A 25669-nucleotide genomic window follows, 5' to 3' on the forward strand; every position below is an offset into this window, starting at 1 on the left:
TTGGTGCATTGTTGGAGATGATGGCTTTCATGTTGATGCATTGTTGGAGATGATGGCTTTCATGTTGGTGCATTGTTGGAGATGATGGCTTTCATGTTGGTGCATTGTTGGAGATGATGGCTTTCATGTTGATGCATTGTTGGAGATGATGGCTTTCATGTTGGTGCATTGTTGGAGATAATGGCTTTCATGTTGATGCATTGTTGGAGATGATGACTTTCATGTTGGTGCATTGTTGGAGATGATGGCTTTCATGTTGGAGCATTGTTGGAGATGATGGCTTTCATGTTGGTGCATTGTTGGAGATGATGGCTTTCATGTTGATGCATTGTTGGAGATGATGGCTTTCATGTTGGTGCATTGTTGGAGATGATGGCTTTCATGTTGGTGCGTTGTTGGAGATGATGGCTTTCATGTTGATGCATTGTTGGAGATGATGGCTTTCATGTTGGTGCATTGTTGGAGATGATGGCTTTCATGTTGGTGCATTGTTGGAGATGATGGCTTTCATGTTGGTGCATTGTTGGAGATGATGGCTTTCATGTTGATGCATTGTTGGAGATGATGGCTTTCATGTTGGTGCATTGTTGGAGATAATGGCTTTCATGTTGATGCATTGTTGGAGATGATGGCTTTCATGTGGATTCATTGTTTGGAGATGATGGCTTTCATGTTGGTGCATTGTTGGAGATGATGGCTTTCATGTTGATGCATTGTTGGAGATGATGGCTTTCATGTTGATGCATTGTTGGAGATGATGGCTTTCATGTTGATACGTTGTTGGAGATGATGGCTTTTATGTTGGTGCATTGTTGGAGATGATGGCTTTCATGTTGATGCATTGTTGGAGATGATGGCTTTCATGTTGGTGCATTGTTGGAGATGATGGCTTTCATGTTGGTGCATTGTTGGAGATGATGGCTTTCATGTTGGTGCATTGTTGGAGATGATGGCTTTCATGTTGGTGCATTGTTGGAGATGATGGCTTTCATGTTGGTGCATTGTTGGAGATGATGGCTTTCATGTTGATACGTTGTTGGAGATGATGGCTTAGATGACTTTCGTGTTGATACATTGTTGGAGATGATGACTTTTATGCTGTTTTCTGAATTGCAGGAGAAGTTGGAGCATCAGTACTCCCAGAGCTACAAACAGGTGTCGCTGCTGGAGGATGAGCTGAGCCGGGCGCGTAGTATTAAGGACCAGCTACATAAGTATGTCAGAGAGTTGGAACAGGCCAACGACGACCTGGAAAGAGCCAAGCGGTGAGTTGTACAAGGATTCTCAACATCCTTTATATTGCTTAATTTTGTGAACATTCAACGGATCCTCTGGTAATAATTACTTGGCTTATCTTTTTCTTTAAACTCCCTCTTCGAGCCCCATGTCTGCCAGCTTCCGGCACGTAGCCCTGCCTCCTTGCAAAAAAGCGCAGTGGCGCTCATGATCCGAGAGAGTCCCCCGGAAGCACCACGGCTCCTTCCTGCAAGTAGGTGGGGCTACGTGACGGTAGCCGGCACGCACGGGGAAGTGGGATATTTTAAGGAAATAGACCTGGCAAGTAATAACTTTTTATTACAAGAGGATCTATTGAATGTTTGATTAGTCTCTTTAAAGGGGACCAGAGTCGAAGCATCCTCATGTATTTTACCATATATATCAGTGGGAGCATTAAAGAAAACACCTACCATACTTTCTGTTTCATTCTGAACTGCACAGCTTGCTTCTTATCTGACCTGATAAAATACCCGACTGAGCATTCAGTCTGGCTTTGCTCAGGAATCATTATAGCTGAGTCTGTCTTTTTTCTGATGCCTTTTCAAGTCCAAGCCTGCCCCCTTCTGGCTCTGCTCAGGAATCATTATAGCTGAGTCATTATAGCAAAGCCAGACTGAATGCTCAGTCGGGATTTTATCAGGGCTAATTAGAAGCAAGCTGTGCAGTGCAGAATGATCCAGAAAGCATGGTGTTTTCTCTAATGTTCCTACTGATCTATATGGTAAAATACATGAGGGTGTTTAGTCTCTGGTTCACTTTAAGTGCTGTTTGAAGTGAAAATGCTTGCTTGCAGCTTTCAGAGGTAAGGACAGGCAGGGCAAATGTGCTTTGCTTTTGAACATGTGCCACACATGCACCATAACTACAGTATATACCTGTAACCTGCCTGTATACAACAAGTCACAACAGGAAGCTGCGCAGGGTGAGCACACGCACAAAGCAAAAAAATGGTGTCTTTGTACATGATTTGGTTACAGCACGCCATTTTCATGGAAACGCCACAAGTGCAGGGGTGTCCTACTATCTTGTATCTTCTAGTTTGGTGTGAGCATGCATGCGTCACAGGTCTGTTCTCTCAGTTTCCTCCTTTTATTGCTCACAATCGAGCACATCTGAAACTTTCGTGGGCCACATTGAATGGCAATGCAGGCCCAATTCAACCCATGGGCCTTGAGTCTGAGTCCTGAAGCAATTCCTTTAAATAAAAATATAAAAAAAAAAACTTGCTTAAAGAGAACCCGAGGTGGGTTTGAAGAATGTTATCTGCATACAGAGGCTGGATCTGCCTATACAGCCCAGCCTCTGTTGCTATCCCAAACCTCCCTAAGGTCCCCCTGCACTCTGCAATCCCTCATAATTCACAGCCTCGCTGTGGACACACAGCTTGTCGCAGCGGGCTGTTTTTATCTCTATAGTGTGGGCTGTTTTTATCTCTATAGTGTCAGTCTGCTGCTCTCCCCTCCTCATGCAGAACTCCGGTCCCCGCCTGCATCCCTTCCCTCCCCGCTGATTGGAGGGAAGGGACAGGGGCAGGGACCGGAGCTATGCAGGAGGCGGGGGGAGCAGCCGAGACTGACACTACATATGTAAACACAGCTCGCACAGCGCGGCTGTGATTTATGTCTGATTGCAGAGTGCAGGGGGACCTTAGGGGGGTTTGGGATAGCAACAGAGGCTTGGCTGTATAGGCAGAACCAGCCTCTGTATGCAGATAACATTCTTCAAACACACCTCGGGTTCTCTTTAAGGAGAGAGAAGGCTCTGGGTTCTATAGAGCCTTCCCATTCCTCTCCTGGTCCACTGCAGGCTCCACCATTCAAATATCCCGCTGCAGGAGGCTTTGAAAGTTTTCGGTAGCCCGAAAGCTCCTGAAGATGGGCGGCTCCGTACGGTGCCAGAGCGTGCTCACGCATGCATGGTACGGAGCAGCCTGTCTTCAGGAGCACTCGGGCTCCCGAAGACTTCAGAAGCCTCCCGCGGCGGAAAGCAGTCTCCAAACCAGTGATTGGAGACTTAATGGGGGAGCCAGCACTGGAATGGTGGGACCAGGAGAGGAGCGGGAAGATTCTATAGGACCCAGTGCCCTTCCTCTCCTTAGGTGAGTATCTTTTTTTTTTTTTTTTTTTTTTTTTTTTTTTTTTTCCTTTTTAAGAATCACTTCAGACTCTCTTTAACACCCGTGCCCTTGAGAGTTTCACGTTACACTGATAAGATGGGTGCTGACTCGTCCAATCTGGCACACGCACGCAGTGATGTCATCGCTTGGCTCTCTGCAGATGCTGTGTTGTGACTAGGCTTTATGGCATTACAAGGTGAGGACAGATCTCCTTTCAGAGACGTCAGCAGACAACGTTTAATGGTTCTTGGCAGGATCAGGATAGACGTAGCCGCAGATATCTCCTGATTGTGTGAGTAGAAAATGTCTATTTTAAGGCACTATCTGAAATGTTGTACCTTCTGCTTACAGGGCAACCATCGTGTCTCTAGAGGACTTTGAACAGAGGCTAAATCAGGCCATTGAGAGGAACGCGTTTTTGGAGAGCGAGCTCGATGAAAAGGAGTCTTTGTTAGTCTCCGTACAGAGATTAAAGGACGAGGCGCGAGGTACTATATCTGTCACACAATGGTTATTATTATATTCTTTCCTGTACACACCCAAAGGTGTCATCTGAGATTAACTCCCTGGCTTGCTGCTTAAAATAGACAGTGCAGTTTCTTTAAATGGAATCACAACACCCAGACATCACTGGAAAGGGATTATGTGAATGCTGCTGCTGCTGTTGTTTTGTTTTTGAATCAGTTTTGTTTCCGTATCAAAAGCTTCCACTCGGTTAATTTCCATCTGTTTCAACATCAAGTCTTTGGTGTCGTCCACCCCTCCTGCTACTTATTGTCCTGTGCTATCACGGTGTGTAAAATGAGAACGTGCACCTGACATTGGCGTTTTTAGAACGCACAGAAAGGATCTAAAGTATAAAGGTAGCCAAAAATCCAAATTTTCCATAAATTACAAGCAGATTTGATCGCTCTGATCAACCATGCTAGAAATTGATGCCCCAACTTGCCATCCCAATTGATTTCAGCTGAAAATCGATGGAGTCAGTCAGCTGCAATGAACGGAAGATATCATATTATTATGTATTTATATAGCAATGACATCTTCTGCAGCACTTTACAGAGAACATAGTCCTGTCACTGACTGTCCGAGGAGCTCACAATCTAATCCCTATACAAACAACCTATTCAAACAACTCATGAGTACCTGTCACGGCTCCTATAAGTGAATGTCCTACCATATTATTACAGTATTATTATGTATTTATACAGCACTGACATCTTCTGCAGCACTTTACAGAGTACATAGTCATGTCACTGACTGTCCTCAGAGGAGCTCACAATCTAATCATAGTCTAATGTCCTACCATATGATTATGTATTTATACTGCATCCCTCTGATGGTCGAATGTGGTGGCCATTTATAAGTGTAACGGGTACTTGCAGGCAGGCCTCTACTGTGCTCACCTTGATCTCACTCCAGTGGTCGGAAAAGTTCTGCGCATGTCTAGTTCGTAAAACTTGCAACTACACATGCACAGAGCGCTCCCAGCTACGGGAGTATGATCAAAGCTGGGGTGTGCATGTTCAGTAGTCTGTGAGAGGGTTCAGTTGGACAGCTTTCAGAGGGGCATAGCAGCAGACCAGGAGCACAGTGTGGGACCTAAAGGTCTACTGGGGGCAACATGAGGCGGTAAGTTTTTAACTGAACGTCTTCGGGTCACTTGTGGTTCCCTTTAAGCAGGAGCAATCACTTATAGGAGCCGTGACAGGTACTCTTGAGTTGTTTGTATAGGACTTAAACATGTGCAAGGCGTTTCCTCCCTTATCCCATAAACATACAGATAAGTTAACTGGCTTCCCCCTAAATTGGCCCTAGACTAGGACACACACACACACACACACACACACACACACACACACACACACACACACACACACACACACACACACACACACACACACACACACACACACACACACACACACTCTCACTCACTCACTCACTCACTCACTCACTCACTCACTCACTCACTCACGCGCACACACACCATACACACACACACACACACACGTGTACACACACACACACGTGTACACACACACGTGTACACACACACGTGTACACACACACACGTGTACACACACACACGTACACACACACACACACACGTGTACACACACACACGTGTACACACACACGTGTAAACACACACACACACACCCACACCATACACACACTCACACCATACACTCACACCATACACTCACACTCACACCATACACTCACACTCACACCATACACTCACACACACACACACACACTATGGGAGGGATTAGGTTGTGAGCCCCTCTGAGGGACATTTAGTGACCAGACCATAGACTCTGTACAGCACTGTGGAAGATGTTGGCGCTATATAAATACTAAATATAATAATAATGTGGAGGCACAGCAGCATGTCTGCCGATCTGGGGCTGAGCTTCCCTCTCGCCCAGCGCTGTCGCTGGATTTGGCAGCCGCTCTGGGTATTGGCCGCTGTCCAAGCAAGAGGATTATTTGGGTTTTCAGGAAAGTTTTAGCAGATGGCTCTTTCATCATCTAAGCCTCTCTTCATAGAAACCCTTCCATGTAATTACACAAGCGGGCAGGTCTATGATCCTTTTTTAATAATTTGCTTCTTCCCCCCCCCCCCCCTATAGATTTAAGGCAGGAATTAGCCGTACGGGAAAGACAGACGGATGGAAGAAAATCCGCTCCGAGTTCCCCGACTTTGGACTGTGAGAAGGCGGACTCGGCTGTCCAGGCCTCTCTGTCGCTACCGGCCACCCCTGTGGGCAAAATCTCAGACAACAGCTTTACCTCTCCTAAAGGTAAGACCCTGATAATCCCTCCATGTCCCTTCCTCTGTCTGATGTGTTTATTTACTCTCCCTGGGGACTTTACTGAACCCAAGGGGAAACTAAACTGATGAGATAACCAATTGTATTTATCCTCCTACTCCTAAAAATGACTATTTTAGATAGCCCATGGTTTTATTTTAGATTTAAACATTTACAAGGCAGATTGAATGTTTTGTTGCCTCTGCTCAGTGCCAGCCTAAGTAGAGTCCCAGAAGTAGAAAAAGGTCAATAGTTCATGTATTTTATCTCCCTCTACCCTCAGCAGTTGTATTCTGCCAGGAAAACTTTTATAGCTGTAATCTGCTTATCAGTGAGGTTTACAACACTATTCCCACTAGGTACCAAGACAGAAGCCGTCACTTACATGTCTAGAAATAAACTCTTTCAGGCAGCAAAATAAAAGAAGCAAAACAGCCTGGTTCTTAATGCTTTGTACCGTATTATCTTATCCTGTCACTAATCGCCTCGGCTACACTAATATACTCATACTGATCAGGGTCTCCTTATTATTAATACTATGATAGTTCTAGATAGGAACAACCTTATTAAAAAGCTATACTATAATTGGGCAGGGCCTCCTGATTTGGGAGAACTAGACTAATCTACTGAGTAGGGGCTTAATTTCTTAGGAAATCTATACAAATACTGAAAAGTGTCTCCTTTAACCCTTAACCTGCTTTTTAGGTTTTTTTTTTCCCATTACATGCGTTGCAGCGCCACATTGGTTTGTGACTCCCCCAGCGTAATGCAAAGTGGCGCACAGAGTGCTTTGATATCTACCTGACCTGGAGGCAGCATCAGCTTTCCTCTTTCACCACCGAGTGGCGCTGTAACCCTGAAATCCTCCTTTGGGTCCCGATCACATCATCATGTGATCGGGACTCAAAGGGCGATGTCAGCGTTACAGCGCCGCCTGGTGGTAGGAGAGCAGAGACGATCCTGTGTCCAGATCTGGGAAATATCAAAGCACTCCCTGTGCCGCTGTACATTACTCTGGGGGAGGCAGCTCGAATATAACAGGAAGCAGCAGCCCTGCCCCGAATTTTCATACATTAAATCTCTGGTGGGACTACTAAAGGGTTACTAAGGAACACTGCATTAATACTAGGCCTGCTTTTCACATGGCAATGTATCCTCGGGGGATAGGGTTAGAGAGGTTAGGATTTGCCTGGTGTTGGTGGGGCGAGGACCCGCACCAGTGCTGTAGCAGCTTAGGGGCTCTTGGAATACAGCATGGGGATATGGGGAGGTATTTGTGGATGAGTCCGTACTGATCAGACCCGAAGTGGTTGGAAGTTTTTTGGCTACGTGGACTGTGTGGCCAGGAGGTGGAGTCCCCCAAAAATGAACACCCTCAGAGGTGAGAAGGGAGACTTTGGGAAGGGGTCACAGTCTGATCTGTAAGGTGAGGTTGAGGCAGGGTATAGTGCACTCTAATGGGCAGGGAGACTCAAGGAGTTCAACTTAATGAACATGTCATTTTTTTTTCAATCCAGATAAATGGGGATATTTCAGTCCCTGCCCATTTGTTTTGCACTGGTCCGGGTATTAAACTCAGCAGCTCCTGCTGTAATAAGATGTCATAAACCATCATTGAAGCTGCCAGAACAGAGTTGGACCTGGCCTCACCTTCCTCTGCATATTCTCTGCAAATAGCTCTCGCTTTATGTAACCTTTTTTACAACAGGTTGAATCCATGCAGATCCATAATTACAGCCACCAGCAGTAGCCCTTTTATATGGCTAACTGTTAATAGTCACCTTCTCAGTGAGAAACCCTTCACCTTGTGAACGTGACATCATGCCTTGGAGTGTTTACATGTGAGGTCACATGGCTTAGCCACTGCTCCAGGCTGCAATAGCCTCTTCTGGGTACTTTCCACAGCAAAAGTATGTCAGGTATTCTGTAGACGGATAATCCCAGGTGTGCAGAGAGGAGGCTGAGACGAGAGAGGAACAGCTTTATTCTGAAGCAGGAAGTTCCTGAGACGCTCGCCATTTCTTCCCTCAACAAGTCACTTCCTCCTCACTGTTGTGTGTACAGTGTGTGTACAGTGTGTGTACAGTGTGTGTGTGTGTATACAGTGTGTGTACAGTGTGTGTATACAGTGTGTGTGTGTACCATGTGTGTGTGTGTGTGTGTGTGTGTGTACAATATGTGTGTGTTCAATGTGTGTGTGTGTATACAGTGTGTGTGTGTGTGTGTATACAGTGTGTATGCACACACTGAAGGTTGCTGAAATAATCCCAATGTTTGTCATTGTCACAGGTATTCCCAACGGTTTCGGTACCACTCCCCTCACTCCTTCCGCCAGGATATCTGCACTTAACATTGTGGGGGACCTCTTGAGAAAAGTGGGTGTAAGTATTCTGTGCTACCCAGTTGGGCAGCCCCATAATTCTGTGTGGTGTCTACCAACGTTACACAACCTTAGAGCAATCGTTTATAAAAGGAGGTACAGGGATGATGTTTCGTGCCTCCACTGAGACTTTCTCCAGACCCTCATTCACCGTTGGGACCGGGGTGTCCTTTACACCATGGTATTGTAATCTAAACCTTGCACACATATTTGGCAACTTGCCCATCTTCAAACATATGGAATGCAAGAATAACCGTATTGGCAGCAAGAAGCCAAATAGCCTATAGCAAACCAGAAGGGGAAATGAAAATGGTCAATGAAATATAACCTGGAGACCTTCTTGCCAACTGACGTGACTGCTGGGTGTTGAGCTGTGCCCCAGAAGCAGAATGTTGCTCCGCCCATACCTGCCCTGACAGTGACACAGCTCAGGGAAGGTGGGCGGGAGCTATGTTACTATGAGACATGGGCGGAGTAACGTCCTGCTTCCAGGGCAAAGCGTAACTTCCTCTCTGTTGGTAGGTCGGAGGCTAATTTTCACGATGGGCTGCTGGCAAAACATGGCAGCGTTTCTGGATAAAAATAGAGAGCTTATATAACACACCCCTAAATCACTGAGGCATGATTCATTGAGGAATTTTCCCATCAGGTAATTTTCACACACGCTTTGCTTGAAAACTATTAAAAATAGCCGTTTTGGAACCATTTCGTTAGGAAGCATGGCAAGGTTTTTAGCTGTGGGTAAGCTGATCTATAAAGTCCAGGGCCTTTAGTAGACTTTGTGCTGCAAACTTGTGAGGATGTGTTACCCCCCCCCCCCCTTTCCCTTCCCCTATTTGGAATGATCGCACTGCTTCCATCAATTTACTCTGCTTCATTTAATGTTTTCAGTCAGCAGGGGAGCATATGCAAAACTTGAGACATGACATGCTGCAGCTCAACGCAGCTGGCTGGCTGCGAGTCTGTGACAAACTTCTCACCCTCAGCCAGTCGGCCGCCCGCCATTCGTCCTCAGTCAGGATAGCAGTGCCACCTCCTCCCTTCTGCTATGCTAGTTAAATGAGACACTGCTGCTCTCCTGCCTCCCCCTCCTCACTCACTATCAGACTATACAGCTGCTTTTCCCAAATGATGACTTCTTCCCCTCACTCTCCTCTCTCTTCTCCTCCTACTCTGATGGCCTGCTGTAAGTGTAAACGCAGTACAAACATGCTGCCTCTGTAATCTCTGCCGGACTGCCGCCTGATGTAAATGTTTTACCTTTCTTCATGAGAGAACCGGCTCTGATAAGGTCTTATAAAATGTTGCAGCTGTATCAGGCTTGCCATCTACAATGGCGTGTGAGATCAGTCCCTCCCTCTAACTGGTTCTGTTGTCTCCTCCGCAGGCCTTAGAATCCAAGCTTGCTGCATGCAGGAACTTTGCCAAGGACCAGGCGTCGCGCAAGTCTTATGTCCCGGGAAGCATGAACAGCAGTAGCAGCAGCACAAGCAGCATACTAAACAGCGGAACAAAGTTCTCCCATCCCGGGCACACTACGTTCTTTGATAAGGGGTATGTAGTAGTTACATTCACAGATGCTTGTATTGTACTTAGTGCTCGGTATCCCTTTACACTCCTGTCCCCTTCTCATTTCATCCTTTGTATTGCATTCACTGCAGTACTGCAGTCACATATCATTACTATACTCTGTTTCTGAAATCTGTCACCATGGTACAGCTTGTGACAAGTGTCTGCCAAGTTATGACGTCGGTCAAAGGATCGAAGCCTGCATTATTCTGCCAACCCTAATGTAATTAACCTAACTTTGCCACATTGTCCACTGATTAGCTTCTTAAGCCTTTTGGATGATGTATCGATAGAAAGCAAAGATTGTAAGCAAGGGCAAAGCTTTCAGTTAAAGGGAACCTGAAGCGAGAGGTACAGTATATGGAGGCTGCCATAATTATTTATTTATTTTTAGGCAATACCAGTTACTTAATAGTCCTGCTCACTCTCTACCTCTAATACTTTTAGCCATAGACCCTGAACAAGCATGCAGCAGATCAGGGGGTTTCTGACATTGTCAGATCTGAAAAGATTAGCAGCATGCTCGTTTCTGGTGTGATTCAGACACTGCTGCAGCGAAATAGATCATCAGGACAGCCAGGCAACTGGTAATGTTTAAAAGAATATAAATATGGCAGCCTTCATATACTTCTTGCTTCATGTTTCCTTTAAGCTAGCTCACACTAGATTTTCATCTCCACAAAAATAGGTCAGCACCACCGAAGTGAATTATAGCTCTTTTATTGGCAAGGCAGCAATTTCTGCGATTTGATAAAGGGCCACAGAGCCCGAAATAGCAGTCTGAAATTGCTGCCTTGCCAATAAAAGAGCTATAATTCACTTTCGGTGGTGCTGACCCATTTTTGTGGACTTGTACTGTGTGCCCTTTGAGATGCTAGGACAGGGGTCTAGCACACCACCTTATCCATTGGTGCTCCTTATCTGCTTCAGTGTACTACTAGATTTTCATCTATCGGTTGTCAGCCTAAAGCCTTATACACACGCTGGATGGTTCTCACCTAAGGCGGACGGCTGCCTATGCCAAGAATCTTGCTTGTTTATGGCAGACCCCAATCCTCCCCAGTGTGTCACTGTTAGATCTGGCTTGCCCCCCTGCAGGTACAGTAGTGGCTTTCCAATTGGGCTCCGGTGGCAGTAGCCGAGCATGAAGCCACTACTACGTCTGCACTAGAGCCGGGGAAGATAAATATTGTAGGCGCTACTGCTACCTTGTCGCCTGTGGTTTCGATGGCTTCCAGCCCTTCATAGGTGGGATGGAGGAGGATGGGGGAAGCCTCATTTAGGCTCCAGAGGTGTGTCTCAACCCCCTCCCCCCTTCCTTCTTCGAGGTAAGTAACCCCCAGTATCCCCCTTTTTTCTTACAGCGTCTCTTTAAGCTACCTTTTCACTTTTGGCTGATGTGGCTCTGTTTTGAGACACATAACTTATTTTGCCTCATAACTTATTTTGCAGACACTTGTTTTGAGCTTCACCCCGTCACATGTGTTTCTCTTGTCATAGGTAGGTTTAAAGCGGAACTGTAAAGTGTTTTTAAACACATTGTTTCACTTACCTGGGGCTTCTCCAAGCCCCCAGCAGCCGTCCTGCCCGAGCCGCCGTTCTCCCGCCGCCAGCTACTTTCGGTTTCGCCGCCGGGCCACTGCGCCTACGCGGCTCTGGCCACGTGTATCCTTTCTTCGCGTCCCCTGCTATTGCAGAGAGGAACGCGATGAAAAGATACGCTTGGCAGGGCTGCGCTGGCGTCGACTTAGAAGTCGACGGCCCGTGGCGGGAGAACGGAGGCTCGGGCAAGACCGGCACAGGACAGGACGGCTGCTGGGGGCTTGGGGAAGCCCCAGGTAAGTGAAACAATGTGTTTAAAAACACTTTACAGTTCCGTTTTAACTTGCGATTTCTAATGTGCCTTTTCTTTTAGGGGGTTCTTCGAGGTCACAGGTAAGTAAACTGCAGGTGGATCTGCAGTGAATCCAGACAGGTCGAAATAACAATTTCTTTCTCTTCCTCCCACCAGGCAGGAAAAGGTCATACTGCCCACGTTGTTTATGGGTAATTGCACATAGCGATAAGGTTGCATGCTGGTGTTTTACCTCTGGTGACATAACTTAACTCCCTCTTGTCTCCAATATGCCCACACTAACTGCATGGGGGGCCTCGCTGTGGCTTATCCTGTCTCAGCTAAGTGGGGGGGGGGGGGGGGGGTTGGTCTGATTTCATACGTTCATGGCAAGGTGAGGTCATCAGGTGGTCTTGTTTTGATGTTTAAAGAGAATTTGAGGCCAAAATGTATTAAAAATCATACTTACCTAAGAAGATGTTTGCTCGTTTAAAAACAAACAATGGAACAGAGAATTTTTTATGGCAAATCTTACATCTGTGTTTACCCCCTACAAATTTTTTTTGTGGCGGGGTGATAGACTGTGCCTGCCTTGTCAGTAACAGGCAGCAATTGCAGAGTGAGATGGCATATTCACAGCTCCTCACTCATACAGGCGCTAGCCCTCTGTAATACCTTATTCCAAATCAAAGATCGTTACTCTGTGTGAAAATATGTGATCTGTTTCGTGGTTACATGAGCTTAGTCACTGGTGGGACGATATAGGCAGGGTAGCTAGCATTGTAAATTTGGAAGGAAGTGATTTCAGATGTGGAAGTTTTGCTTTTTGTACTTTATAGATTCTGAGTAATGAGAAACTATTTTGGGGTGACAGAACTGCATAGCCAGAGGTTATCGTCTGTTAAAACTTCATGTCAATGCTCGTTGAGAGATCAGAGATCTAAGTTGCTGAAATTTGGTAAAAGTGAGCTGGGACTTCATTTTTCCTATTGGTCAGTGAAACCCCTCCAGTGACCATTGAGTGGTCAGTGCCTCTGAAGAAGCAGGTGCTCCTGCGAAACGGCTGTTAGGCCGACTGTACATAGCGTATGTTTGGAATTCCAGGTGGATGTAATAAAGGTGTGATTTACTGCATTACTGCTGGCTGGTGCCCGGATACCAATTTCTTCTCTTTACTGGTTGTATCATTGCCTTCTTGTCCGGAGGCACAGGTTGTCCAACTGCTACCCCCTGGATCTGCCTGTCTGCTCATCTAGTGCCAACCTACCATTGTGCTTTTTTACTTTGGATTATATTGAATATTATGTCTTGTATGGCCGCATCCTATGCTGGGAAGTGGGGGCTGTGCATCTGCTGGACAGAAAGCACTAATATGTAGACAGGCATGTGTAAGAAGCATGGGAGAAGCATGAATCATGTCCATCTAATGGTGACTGGTGACCCATATGTTGGCATGGGGAATGGAGGGAAAGGTGGGTGTCAATGTATGAACCATTAAAGTGGAACTCCAGCCAAAATGCTTTTTAGATTCAGATGGTTTGAGGAAATATTAAGGTGGCCATACACCTCTGGATCTGCTACCAGACTGACCCATTAGAGAGATCCCTCTCTGATCTGCTCTATCGCTTACCCACACTACAAGAGACCTTATTCCTCAGCACTAAAAGTGAGTCTCAATTAAAGGACAACTTCCTTCCCTATACAGAGTCCCAAGCAAATCGTAAATGAGAGGTTATTCACTCAGCTCTTGGAATTCCACTCACAAGACCTCTTTTCAGTTAGGGCATGCTACTTAAAGGACAACTGAAGTGAGAGGGATATGGAGGCTGCCATATTTATTTCCTTATAAGCAATGCCAGTTGACTGCCAGCCCTGCTGATCCTCTGCCTCTAACCAGCCAACTGGTATTGTTTAACAGGAAATAAACATGGCAGCCCCCATATTCTTCTTGCTTCCGCCTAGAGTAATGCATTTTATTTAAAAAAGCAACACACACAAAAGTTATACTTTGCTCTGACAGAGGGATCTAAACGGTGCATGCTGATATGGGAATGGACAGGATAATCAGCTGTGGCCAGCGGCTTCCGCTCGTAAGTGTAGCAAACCAAGCTACAAGTCCAAATCTGCAGGACGCCACACCCGGTCCATGCCAGGATAGTATGTCCTCCACCTTCATCAGGTGACCTTACCCATCCCATCTCTTTATAGCCACAGGGCATACACAGCTCGATGCCCCCTTATCAATCGAGCCGCTGATGGCTCGATTGATAATATCCGACGTGTCCGATCACTGCGGGGGATCGATTCTGCGCTCGATCCCCGCAGGTGGACAATAGCGGCGAATCGAGCGGGAGAGAAGAAGCGCCGGCGGGGACGAGCTGGAATCGATTCGGGTGCACATGGGGACGCGGCGGGAGTCGATCCGGCGGCTAATTGGCCGCCGGATCGACCCGTGTATGCCCAGCATTAGGCCAAAATTGCTAAATGGGCTACAGTGGGGAATCATGCGCCAACCTGTGGCAAAACTAATTATTACAGCAGCAATAAACTTTTTCCAATAGACCATAAAATAAATATTACTATATGTTTAAAATTTGTTGCAACTAACAAATAATAAATCATATGTTTCAGAAATATATATGCATAGAAATCATACATACATCTCCACACATCCCTCTAAAAAGGAAAAAGGAGGGAACATAAAAATCAATTTTTATAAAAAACATAACAAGACAAGACAAATAACATTTATATTGCGCTTTTCTCCTGGCGGACTCAAAGCGCCAGAGCTGCAGCCACTAGGGGGGACTCTATAGGCAGTAGCAGTGTTAGGGAGACTTGCCTAAGGTCTCCCTACTGAATAGGTGCTGGCTTACTGAACAGGCAGAGCCGAGATTCGAACTCTGGTCTCCTGCGTCAGAGGCAGAGCCCTTAACCATTACACTATCCAGCCACTGTCATAACATAGGAATACTCCAGGACCACACCGTTCAGGACTTGAGTTGCCTAATGTCCCAGAACCAGATATTAGCACATTATAGTGCCAACACCTATACTCTCATTAAAGGGAACATGAGGTGAGTGGTATGGAGGCTGCCATATTTATTTACTTTACTTATAAGCAATACTAGTTCCTGCCAGCCCTGCTTTTCTTCTGCCTCTAATACTTTTAGCCATAGACCCTGACCAAGCATGCAGCAGATCAGGTACTCTGACTCAGGTAATTCAGGTTTTACTGGATTAGCCATATGCTTGCTCCAGGGTTTTGACTCATACTACTAAAGCCTGAAGATTAGCAGGGCTGCCACGTAACTGGCATTGTTTACAAAGAAATAATTATGGCAACCTCGATATCCCTCTCGCCACGGGGTTTCTTTAAGTCCGGTAGGTGCCAGACTCTCAAGCCTAGAGATCCAGAATGTCTCCCAGGAGCACAGTCTCTGAAAGTGCTCCCTGGGAGACAGATCAACTGGGATCCATTTAATACCTATTGCTCTCAGGGTATCCAGTTAGCCACTGAAATTTGGCAAAATGTTGAGAATGTTCATGTTCATGGTCATGGTTTGTACCCTTTGAAACGTTGCCAGGTCCCTGCTGCTGTCAGTCTTTTCTTAGTATCACTGATGGTATCTCACCAACAAGACACTGGATGCTATCAGAGCCGGGAAGCGTTTGGAAATGTTATTGTGGCTTGTGTCCCCTGTCATAGGTTCTATCCAAAAAATAAAACTGGCTGGAGATCTTCTTTAATATGGGCAGTCAATAAGATGCTGATAATTCTAGCTTGTGTGCAGTTTGGGATTGAGCCAGTCAGATGCACTTCCTGTCATTTTTGATTGGTCCAGTCCCAGGCAACGTATAATGCGATTGCAAGCTGGGGTGATTTGTATCTTGTTGGCTCTGTAATGACATAAGTGACGCTGACCTGAGCCATCTCCTTTCTCTCGCCTTTGTCTGCTCACAGTAGATTATTACAGACAAGCGGCTGCCGGGTCACTGGGGCCGCCCTTCCCGAGAGCGTTCCAGACGCACCCCAGATTGGTAAACGGAGCGTACATGACAATGTAGGAAGGGGTAGGTCTCTGCTCATTTCACAGTCACCTTTTCTGAAAAAAATAGTTCTATTTAAAGGTCCTGACCTTAGCTGTCCGCAGATGAACTGCACAAGCTGTGCAAAGAGGTATGGCACTTCCTAAACACTATGCTGGCGTTGTGCTGCAAATAACAGATCTTTATACGGCCATTTCAGGAAAAGTATAGTGTAGAATAAGTCATTTTTAATAACCTACAAAATATTGTGTGCAGCGCTGATAAATTACAAGAGTTTTATAACTTAAAGGACAACTGAAATGAGAGGGATATGGAGGCTGCCACATTTATTTCCTTTTAGGCAATACTAGTTGCCTGGCCAAGATGCTCATCCTCTGCTTCTGATACTTTTAGTCCTAGTTCCTGAACAAGCATGCAGCAGATCAGGGGTTTCTAACATTATTGTCAGATCTGACAAGATTGGCTTTATGCTTGTTACTGGTGTACTTCAGAATGCTTCTGCAGCTGCATAGATCAGCAGAGCTGCCAGGTAACTGGTATTGTTCAACAGGAAACAAATATGTCAGCCTCTATATTCTTCTCATTTCAGTTGCCCTTTAAAGAGGAACTTTATCCTTGGATTGAACCTCATCCCAATCAGTAGCTGATACCCCCTTTTCCATGAGAAATGTTTACCTTTTCTAAAGTAGATCATCAGGGGGATCTGTATGGCTAATATTGTGGTGAAACCCCTCCCACAGTGTGATGTCGGGACCATGGGCCTGACCGTTTCCGCTCTGAACTTTTTGCATTTTGGGAAATGACATATTTTTCCAACTGCCAAGCAAGCAATATCTCCCTCTGTGCATAGAACTCGCTGTAACGAACATTCCATACAGATCACCCGGCAGAACTACAGATGTCACTGCCAGTGATACATTTTAGAAACGGAATCTGGGAGAGGAAAGATTTTACAATGGGCAAACACTGACTAAATAATCTAGAAATGAATATTGTAAAACAATTAGAAATGTTTTTGTAGCAAGGATAACAGAGGCGCCAGTAGTGTAAAAAAGATAAGTTTTAAAACCGGGGAGGTGATGGGTGGATCCACCTCTCCCAAAGGAAACACACGATATTGTTGATTTTCCAACACAAAAATAATTTAATTATACACTCCAATAGTTTGCTACTACACTACACTACTGGCGCCTCTGTATCCTTGCTACAAAAGTATCCACCCCTGGTGGAGGGGATTTGGCCCCTTTCTTCTTCTGAACTACAGAGAGCGACTTCTTATTCCTGAGTGGGGACAGGTTTAATCTCCCCACCTGCCTAATCAGTGGTTACCTGGTCGGTAACCCTTGTTTGTGAGTATAAAATCTCAGTTTTTATCACTTTTCATATTAACTCAAATGTACTACACCATATTGGGCTCTCGGTATCTCTCCCCCCCTTAATTAGAAATGTTATTTGTGTTATTTTGACTACAGTTCCTCTTTAAGTTTAGCTTTTCTTTAACCATGTTGGCAACAGATGTGCACCATACATGACTGCAATCGCACTCCTGCATATTTACTTACTTTCAGCATTCCCCACTATGGTCTGGTATGACCCAGGTGTGGGGCTGTAAATTTCCCTCACCTGATAGCAGAAAGCCTGGCCTTAGCAGATCTGCTCCCCTGAGTCCTGCAGATCTCCAGTCAGGAAAACCAGCATGAAATGAGGACAGCTAGGGAGAGTCAATGAGATGAGAATAATTCTGAGTTAATGCAGGATTATGCAAATCTATGCACATTTATGCAGCATGAAAATAAAGTCCCACCAAAGTTTGAATTGGTTGGTCAATTTTAATCTGCATATATTTGCATACTGAATTTGCATAATCCAGCATCAGCTCCTTGCATAATCCTGAATTATTTGCATCGCATTGACCATGCCTTTCCGTGCAGTCTGAGGCTCACCAGATAGAGGCACTCCAAGCTTGATGGTGATTGCTACAGGCACTTTTTGGAATGACTTGAGGAAGTGTTATCGAATGCACGAAACGCATTGTTCTTACCTTGTGCATGGCATGGTAATGCTCCAATACAATGTATACGATTGCTGCAAAATTGCTTTTCAATCGCTGTACAGGAGCAGTTTTACAGCGATTTTACTACTTACTACAAAAAGTAATTGCATGTTTAACCACTTGAGGACCTAGGGCTTTCTACCCCTTAAAGGACTTACGAGGCCAAGTCCATGAAAAAAAATAAAAAAAAGTTAGCTACCTTGCTCAGCTTGTAAGGCACGGAGGACGCCGTCCGCGCCCTCCGTGCCGTTCCGCCTGGTCCCCGCCGCTGCACAGCCCCCCGAACGGTCCCCGACCGCGCGGCCCAGGTCGGGCTCCCCAGCCTGTACCAAGAGCGGCCGGCGGAGCTGGCCGCGGCTGCGCAGTCCGCAAAGCCGCCAGTGCGGCTGCGCAGCTCTAAGGCCAACCCCCTCCGATCCACGCAACAGTAGCGTGGATCGGGGGGTTGGCCATAGAGCTGCGCAGCCACACTCGCGGCTATGCGGACTGCGCAGCCGCGGCCAGCTCCGCCGGCCATCTTGGTACAGGCTGGGGAGCCCGACCCGGGCCGCGCGGTCGGGGACCGTTCGGGGGGCTGTGCAGCGGCGGGGACCAGGCGGAATGGCACGGAGGGCGCGGACGGCGTCCTCCGTGCCTTACAAGCTGAGCAAGGTAGCTAACTTTTTTTTATTTTTTTTCATGGACTTGGCCTCGTAAGTCCTTTAAGGACCGGCCACTTTTTTTCCATTCAGACCACTGCAGCTTTCACGGTTTATTGCTCGCTCATACAACCTACCACCTAAATGAATTTTGGCTCCTTTTCTTGTCACTAATAAAGCTTTCTTTTGGTGCTATTTGATTGCTCCTGCGATTTTTACTTTTTATTATATTCATCAAAAAAGACATGAATTTTGGCAAAAAAATGATTTTTTTTTAACTTTCTGTGCTGACATTTTTCAAATAAAGTAAAATTTCTGTATACATGCAGCGCGACAAATGTGGACAAACATGTTTTTGATTAAAAAAAACCCATTCAGTGTATATTTATTGGTTTGGGTAAAAGTTATAGCGTTTACAAACTATGGTGCAAAAAGTGAATTTTCCCATTTTCAAGCATCTCTGACTTTTCTGACCCCCTGTCATGTTTCATGAGGGGCTAGAATTCCAGGATAGTATAAATACCCCCCAAATGACCCCATTTTGGAAAGAAGACATTCCAAAGTATTCACTGAGAGGCATAGTGAATTCATAGAAGATATTATTTTTTGTCACAAGTAAGCGGAAAATCACACTTTGTGAGAAAAAAAAAAAAAAAAAGTTTCCATTTCTTCTAACTTGCGACAAAAAAAAATGAAATCTGCCACGGACTCACCATGCCCCTCTCTGAATACCTTGAAGGGTCTACTTTCCAAAATGTGGTCATTTGTGGGGTGTGTTTACTGTCCTGACATTTTGGGGGGTGCTAAATTGTAAGCACCCCTGTAAAGCCTAAAGGTGGTCATTGGACTTTGGACCCCTTAGCGCAGTTAGGCTGCAAAAAAGTGCCACACATGTGGTATTGCCGTACTCAGGAGAAGTAGTATAATGTGTTTTGGGGTGTATTTTTACACATACCCATGCTGGGTGGGAGAAATATCTCTGTAAATGACAATTTGTTAATTTTTTTACACACAATTGTCCATTTACAGAGATCTTTCTCCCACTCAGCATGGGTATGTGTAAAAATACACCACAAAACACATTATACTACTTCTCCTGAGTACGGCGATACCACTTTTGGCACTTTTTTGCACCCTAACTGCGCTAAAGGGCCCAAAGTCCAATGAGTACCTTTAGGATTTCACAGGTCATTTTGAGAAATTTCGTTTCAAGACTACTCCTCACGGTTTAGGGCCCCTAAAATGCCAGGGCAGTATAGGAACCCCACAAATGACCCCATTTTAGAAAGAAGACACCCCAAGGTATTCCGTTAGGAGTATGGTGAGTTCATAGAAGATTTTATTTTTTGTCAAAAGTTAGCGGAAAATGACACTTTGTGAAAAAACACAATTAAAATCAATTTCCGCTAACTTGTGACAAAAAATAAAATCTTCTATGAACTCGCCATACTACTAACGGAATACCTTGGGGTGTCTTCTTTCTAAAATGGGGTCATTTGTGGGGTTCCTATACTGCCCTGGCATTTTAGGGGCCCTAAACCGTGAGGAGTAGTCTTGAAACGAAATTTCTCACAATGACCTGTGAAATCCTAAAGGTACTCATTGGACTTTGGGCCCTTTAGCGCAGTTAGGGTGCAAAAAAGTGCCACACATGTGGTATCGCCATACTCGGGAGAAGTAGTACAATGTGTTTTGGGGTGTATTTTTACACATACCCATGCTGGGTGGGAGAAATACCTCTGTAAATGGACAATTGTGTGTAAAAAAATCAAAAGATTGTCATTTACAGAGGTATTTCTCCCACCCAGCATGGGTATGTGTAAAAATACACCCCAAAACACATTATACTACTTCTCCCGAGTACGGCGATACCACATGTGTGGCACTTTTTTGCACCCTAACTGCACTAAGGGGCCCAAAGTCCAATGAGTACCTTTAGGATTTCACAGGTCATTTTTGTTTCAAGACTACTCCTCGCGGTTTAGGGCCCCTAAAATGCCAGGGCAGTATAGGAACCCCACTAATGACCCCATTTTAGAAAGAAGACACCCCAAGGTATTCCGTTAGGAGTATGGTGAGTTCATAGAAGTTTTTATTTTTTTGTCACAAGTTAGCGGAAATTGATTTTAATAGTTTTTTTTCACAAAGTGTCATTTTCCGCTAACTTGTGACAAAAAATAAAATCTTCTATGAACTCACCATACTCCGTACGGAATACCTTTGGGTGTCTTCTTTCTAGAATGGGGTCATTTGTGGGGTTCCTATACTGCCCTGGCATTTTAGGGGCCCTAAACCGTGAGGAGTAGTCTTGAAACCAAATGTCGCAAAATGACCTGTGAAATCCTAAAGGTACTCATTGGACTTTGGGCCCCTTAGCGTACTTAGGGTGTAAAAAAGTGCCACACATGTGGTACCGCCGTACTCAGGAGAAGTAGTATAATGCGTTTTGGAGTGTATTTTTACACATACCCATGCTAAGTGGGAGAAATATCTCTGTAAATGACAATTGTTTGATTTTTTTACACACAATTGTCCATTTACATAGAAATTTCTCCCACCCAGCATGGGTATGTGTAAAAATACACCCCAAAACACATTATACTACTTTTCCTGAGTACGGCGGTACCACATGTGTGACACTTTTTTGCAGCCTAGGTGCGCTAAGGGGCCCAACGTCCTATTCACAGATCATTTTGAAGCATTTGTTTTCTAGACTACTCCTCGCGGTTTAGGGCCCCTAAAATGCCAGGGCAGTATAGGAACCCCACAAATGACCCAATTTTAGAAAGAAGACACCCCAAGGTATTCCGTTAGGAGTATGGTGAGTTCATAGAAGATTTTATTTTTTGTCAAAAGTTAGCGGAAAATGACACTTTGTGAAAAAACACAATTAAAATCAATTTCCGCTAACTTGTGACAAAAAATAAAATCTTCTATGAACTCGCCATACTACTAACGGAATACCTTGGGGTGTCTTCTTTCTAAAATGGGGTCATTTGTGGGGTTCCTATACTGCCCTGGCATTTTAGGGGCCCTAAACCGTGAGGAGTAGTCTTGAAACGAAATTTCTCAAAATGACCTGTGAAATCCTAAAGGTACTCATTGGACTTTGGGCCCTTTAGCGCAGTTAGGGTGCAAAAAAGTGCCACACGTGGTATCGCCATACTCGGGAGAAGTAGTACAATGTGTTTTGGGGTGTATTTTTACACATACCCATGCTGGGTGGGAGAAATACCTCTGTAAATGGACAATTGTGTGTAAAAAAATCAAGATTGTCATTTACAGAGGTATTTCTCCCACCCAGCATGGGTATGTGTAAAAATACACCCCAAAACACATTATACTACTTCTCCCGAGTACGGCGATACCACATGTGTGGCACTTTTTTGCACCCTAACTGCACTAAGGGGCCCAAAGTCCAATGGGTACCTTTAGGATTTCACAGGTCATTTTTGTTTCAAGACTACTCCTCGCGGTTTAGGGCCCCTAAAATGCCAGGGCAGTATAGGAACCCCACAAGTGACCCCATTTTAGAAAGAAGACACCCCAAGGTATTCCGTTAGGTGTATGGCGAGTTCATAGAAGATTTTATTTTTTGTCACAAGTTAGTGAAAAATGACACTTTGTGAAAAAAAACCAATAAAAATTAATTTCCGCTAACTTTTGACAAAAAATAAAATCTTCTATGAACTCGTCATACACCTAACAGAATACCTTGGGGTGTCTTTTTTTCTAAAATGGGGTCACTTGTGGGGTTCCTATACCGCCCTGGCATTTTACAGGCCCAAAACGGTGAGTAGTCTGGAAACCAAATGTCTCAAAATGACTGTTCAGGGGTATAAGCATCTGCAAATTTTGATGACAGGTGGTCTATGAGGGGGCGAATTTTGTGGAACCGGTCATAAGCAGGGTGGCCTTTTTGATGACAGGTTGTATTGGGCCTGATCTGATGGATAGGAGTGCTAGGGGGGTGACAGGAGGTGATTGATGGGTGTCTCAGGGGGTGGTTAGAGGGGAAAATAGATGCAATCAATGCACTGGGGAGGTGATCGGAAGGGGGTCTGAGGGGGATCTGAGGGTTTGGCCGAGTGATCAGGAGCCCACACGGGGCAAATTAGGGCCTGATCTGATGGGTAGGTGTGCTAGGGGGTGACAGGAGGTGATTGATGGGTGTCTTAAGGTGTGATTAGAGGGGGGAATAGATGCAAGCAATGCACTGGCGAGGTGATCAGGGTTGGGGTCTGAGGGCATTCTGAGGGTGTGGGCGGGTGATTGAGTGCCCTAGGGGCAGATAGGGGTCTAATCTGATAGGTAGCAGTGACAGGGGGTGATTGATGGGTAATTAGTGGGTGTTTAGGGTAGAGAATAGATGGAAACACTGCGCTTGGGTGGTGATCTGATGTCGGATCTGCGGGCGATCTATTGGTGTGGGTGGGTGATCAGTTTGCCCGCAAGGGGCAGGTTAGGGGCTGATTGATGGGTGGCAGTGACAGGGGGTGATTGATGGGTGGCAGTGACAGGGGGTGATTGATGGGTGGCAGTGACAGGGGGTGATTGATGGGTGGCAGTGACAGGGGGTGATTGATGGGTGATAGGTGATTGGCAGGTGATTGACAGGTGATCAGTGGGTTATTACAGGGAAGGACAGATGTAAATATTGCACTGGCGAATTGATAAGGGGGGGTCTGAGGGCAATCTGAGCGTGTGGGCGGGTGATTGGGTGCCCGCAAGGGGCAGATTAGGGTCTGATCTGATAGGTAACAGTGACAGGTGGTGATAGGGGGTGATTGATGGGTGATTGATGGGTAATTAGTGGGTGTTTAGAGAAGATAACAGATGTAAACGATACATTTGGGAGGTAATCTGACGGCGGGTTTGCGGGCGATCTAATGGTGTGGGTGGGTGATCAGATTGCCCGCAAGGGGCAGGTTAGGGGCTGATTGATGGGTGGCAGGGACAGGGGGTGACAGGGGGTGATTGATGGGTGATAGGTGATTGGCAGGTGATTGACAGGTGATCAGTGGGTTATTACAGGGAAGAACAGATGTAATTAATGCACTGGTGAATTGATAAGGGGGGGTCAGAGGGCAATCTGAGCGTGTGGGCGGGTGATTGGGTGCCCGCAAGGGGCAGATTAGGGTCTGATCTGATAGGTAAAAGTGACAGGTGGTGATAGGGGGTGATTGATGGGTAATTAGTGGGTGTTTAGAGGAGAGAATAGATGTAAACAATGGATTTGGGAGGTGATCTGATGTCGGATCTGTGGGCGATCTATTGGTGTGGGGGGGTGATCAGATTGCCCGCAAGGGGCAGGTTAGGGGCTGATTGATGGGTGGCAGTGACAGGGGGTGATTGACGGGTGATTGACAGGTGATTGACAGGTGATTGACAGGTGATCAGGGGGATAGATGCATACAGTAAACAGGGGGGGGGGGGTGGTCTGGGGGAGGGGGGGTCTGGGGAGAATCTGAGGGGTGGGGGGTGATCAGGAGGGGGCAGGGAGCAGGGGGGGGGGGGGGATAAAAAAAAATAGCGTTGACAGATAGTGACAGGGAGTGATTGATGGGTGATTAGGGGGGTGACTGGGTGCAAACAGGGGTCTGGGGGGTGGGCAGGGGGGGGGTCTGATGGGTGCTGTGGGCGATCTCGGGCAGGGGGGGAGAAATCAGTGTGCTTGGGTGCAGACTAGGGTGGCTGCAGCCTGCCCTGGTGGTCCCTCGGACACTGGGACCACCAGGGCAGGAGGCAGCCTGTATAATACACTTTGTAAACATTACAAAGTGTATTATACACTTTTGTATGCGGCGATCGCGGGGTTAACATCCCGCCGGCGCTTCCGTATAGCCGGCGGGATGTTGCGGCGGGCGAGCGGTGACAGGCGCCGGCGGAGGATCGCGTCACGGATGACGCGATCGCTCCGCCCATGCCCTTAGAAGGACCGCCGCCTCTGTGGGTGAGCCGGTCCTTCAGGGCTCCACTTCCCGGCCGCCTCTGTGCGTTAGGCGGTCGGGAAGTGGTTAAAAAAGTGCCAATAGTTAGCAGTAATTAAAAAATTACTTCAAAAGCCCCAGATATTGTTCTGAAAAATACTGCAGAAATCGCTAGCAAAAGCGCTCAACGATTGCAACCACGGTTTTCAGTGGACCCTGCCCCTTAAAGCAAACCTGTTTGATCCACAGTCTTTAAAGTTAGATCCACAGTCTTTAAAGTTAGGTATTGGTAAGGTGAGCCTCCAGAGGCTTCCAGGGAAGTTCCGCCAGCTGCCCCACGTCTTCCACATCCCCGTTTATAGTGATCAGATATGGCCCTTCCAGAATGGCCTCTGCACACAGGATGCAGATGAGCTGCTCTGGCACACTCTCTGCACGCGTCAGGCCATATGCTTGTCCTTCTTGTGGGGTGCCGAGTGTATAATTGTCCCAGAAGCACCCTGTTAATGGGATTAGCACGTTGAAACCCAGCCTGACAGCGTCACAGTGCTGCCAACGTGACCCTGCTGCAACTTGTGTGTGTTTATCTCTGGATCCCGGCAAGATGATTTGTTACTCTAAGCCCTCTTTGTGCGGGGACAGCTGGCTCTGGGGTCAGAGACTCAGACGAAGGGCTTAATGTGCTTTATCCCATTACAATTATATAACTCAATCAGTTAAAGATGAGCAAACAACCGTTGTGATCTGCTGGCCGATCAGGCTTATTCCTCTGTAGGAGGGACTGTGTAAATGATGGCATGAAAGCGGTCGCGTGGCCGGTCAAGTGAGTGGGAATAACGTACAGCTCCGTACACACGTGCAGCCGTGGTCGCCCCCTAACAAGCCATCCCCGACAATTGGCGAGGCGCAAATGACGTTGACACTCCTTTGAATTCAGTGATGGCGCAACAAGGGTCTTCTGATCGCATTATTACAGGAAACCTGAAAATGAGGACCCACAAG

General features: G+C 46.2%; 1 protein-coding gene across 7 annotated transcripts in view; it reads left to right on the forward strand.

Annotated features, from left to right (window-relative positions):
• NDEL1 (nudE neurodevelopment protein 1 like 1) overlaps nucleotides 1–25669 on the forward strand; it is an 82139-nt gene that overhangs the window by 43587 nt on the left and 12883 nt on the right. For 4 of the 7 annotated variants that reach the window (XM_068263707.1, XM_068263705.1, XM_068263710.1 and 1 more), the window contains exons 4-10: nucleotides 1117–1265; nucleotides 3746–3882; nucleotides 6034–6204; nucleotides 8503–8594; nucleotides 9981–10147; nucleotides 12174–12208; nucleotides 15961–16070. In XM_068263707.1, coding sequence (XP_068119808.1) covers nucleotides 1117–1265; nucleotides 3746–3882; nucleotides 6034–6204; nucleotides 8503–8594; nucleotides 9981–10147; nucleotides 12174–12208; nucleotides 15961–16064 — 855 coding nt within the window. In that variant the 3' untranslated portion in view covers nucleotides 16065–16070. The remainder of the gene's footprint in view (nucleotides 1–1116; nucleotides 1266–3745; nucleotides 3883–6033; nucleotides 6205–8502; nucleotides 8595–9980; nucleotides 10148–12173; nucleotides 12209–15960; nucleotides 16071–25669) is intronic. The other 3 variants (XM_068263706.1, XM_068263712.1, XM_068263711.1) reach the window with 3 other exon arrangements.

Source organism: Hyperolius riggenbachi, chromosome 12 (genome assembly GCF_040937935.1).
Source record: "Hyperolius riggenbachi isolate aHypRig1 chromosome 12, aHypRig1.pri, whole genome shotgun sequence".
Classification (NCBI taxonomy): domain Eukaryota; kingdom Metazoa; phylum Chordata; class Amphibia; order Anura; family Hyperoliidae; genus Hyperolius; species Hyperolius riggenbachi.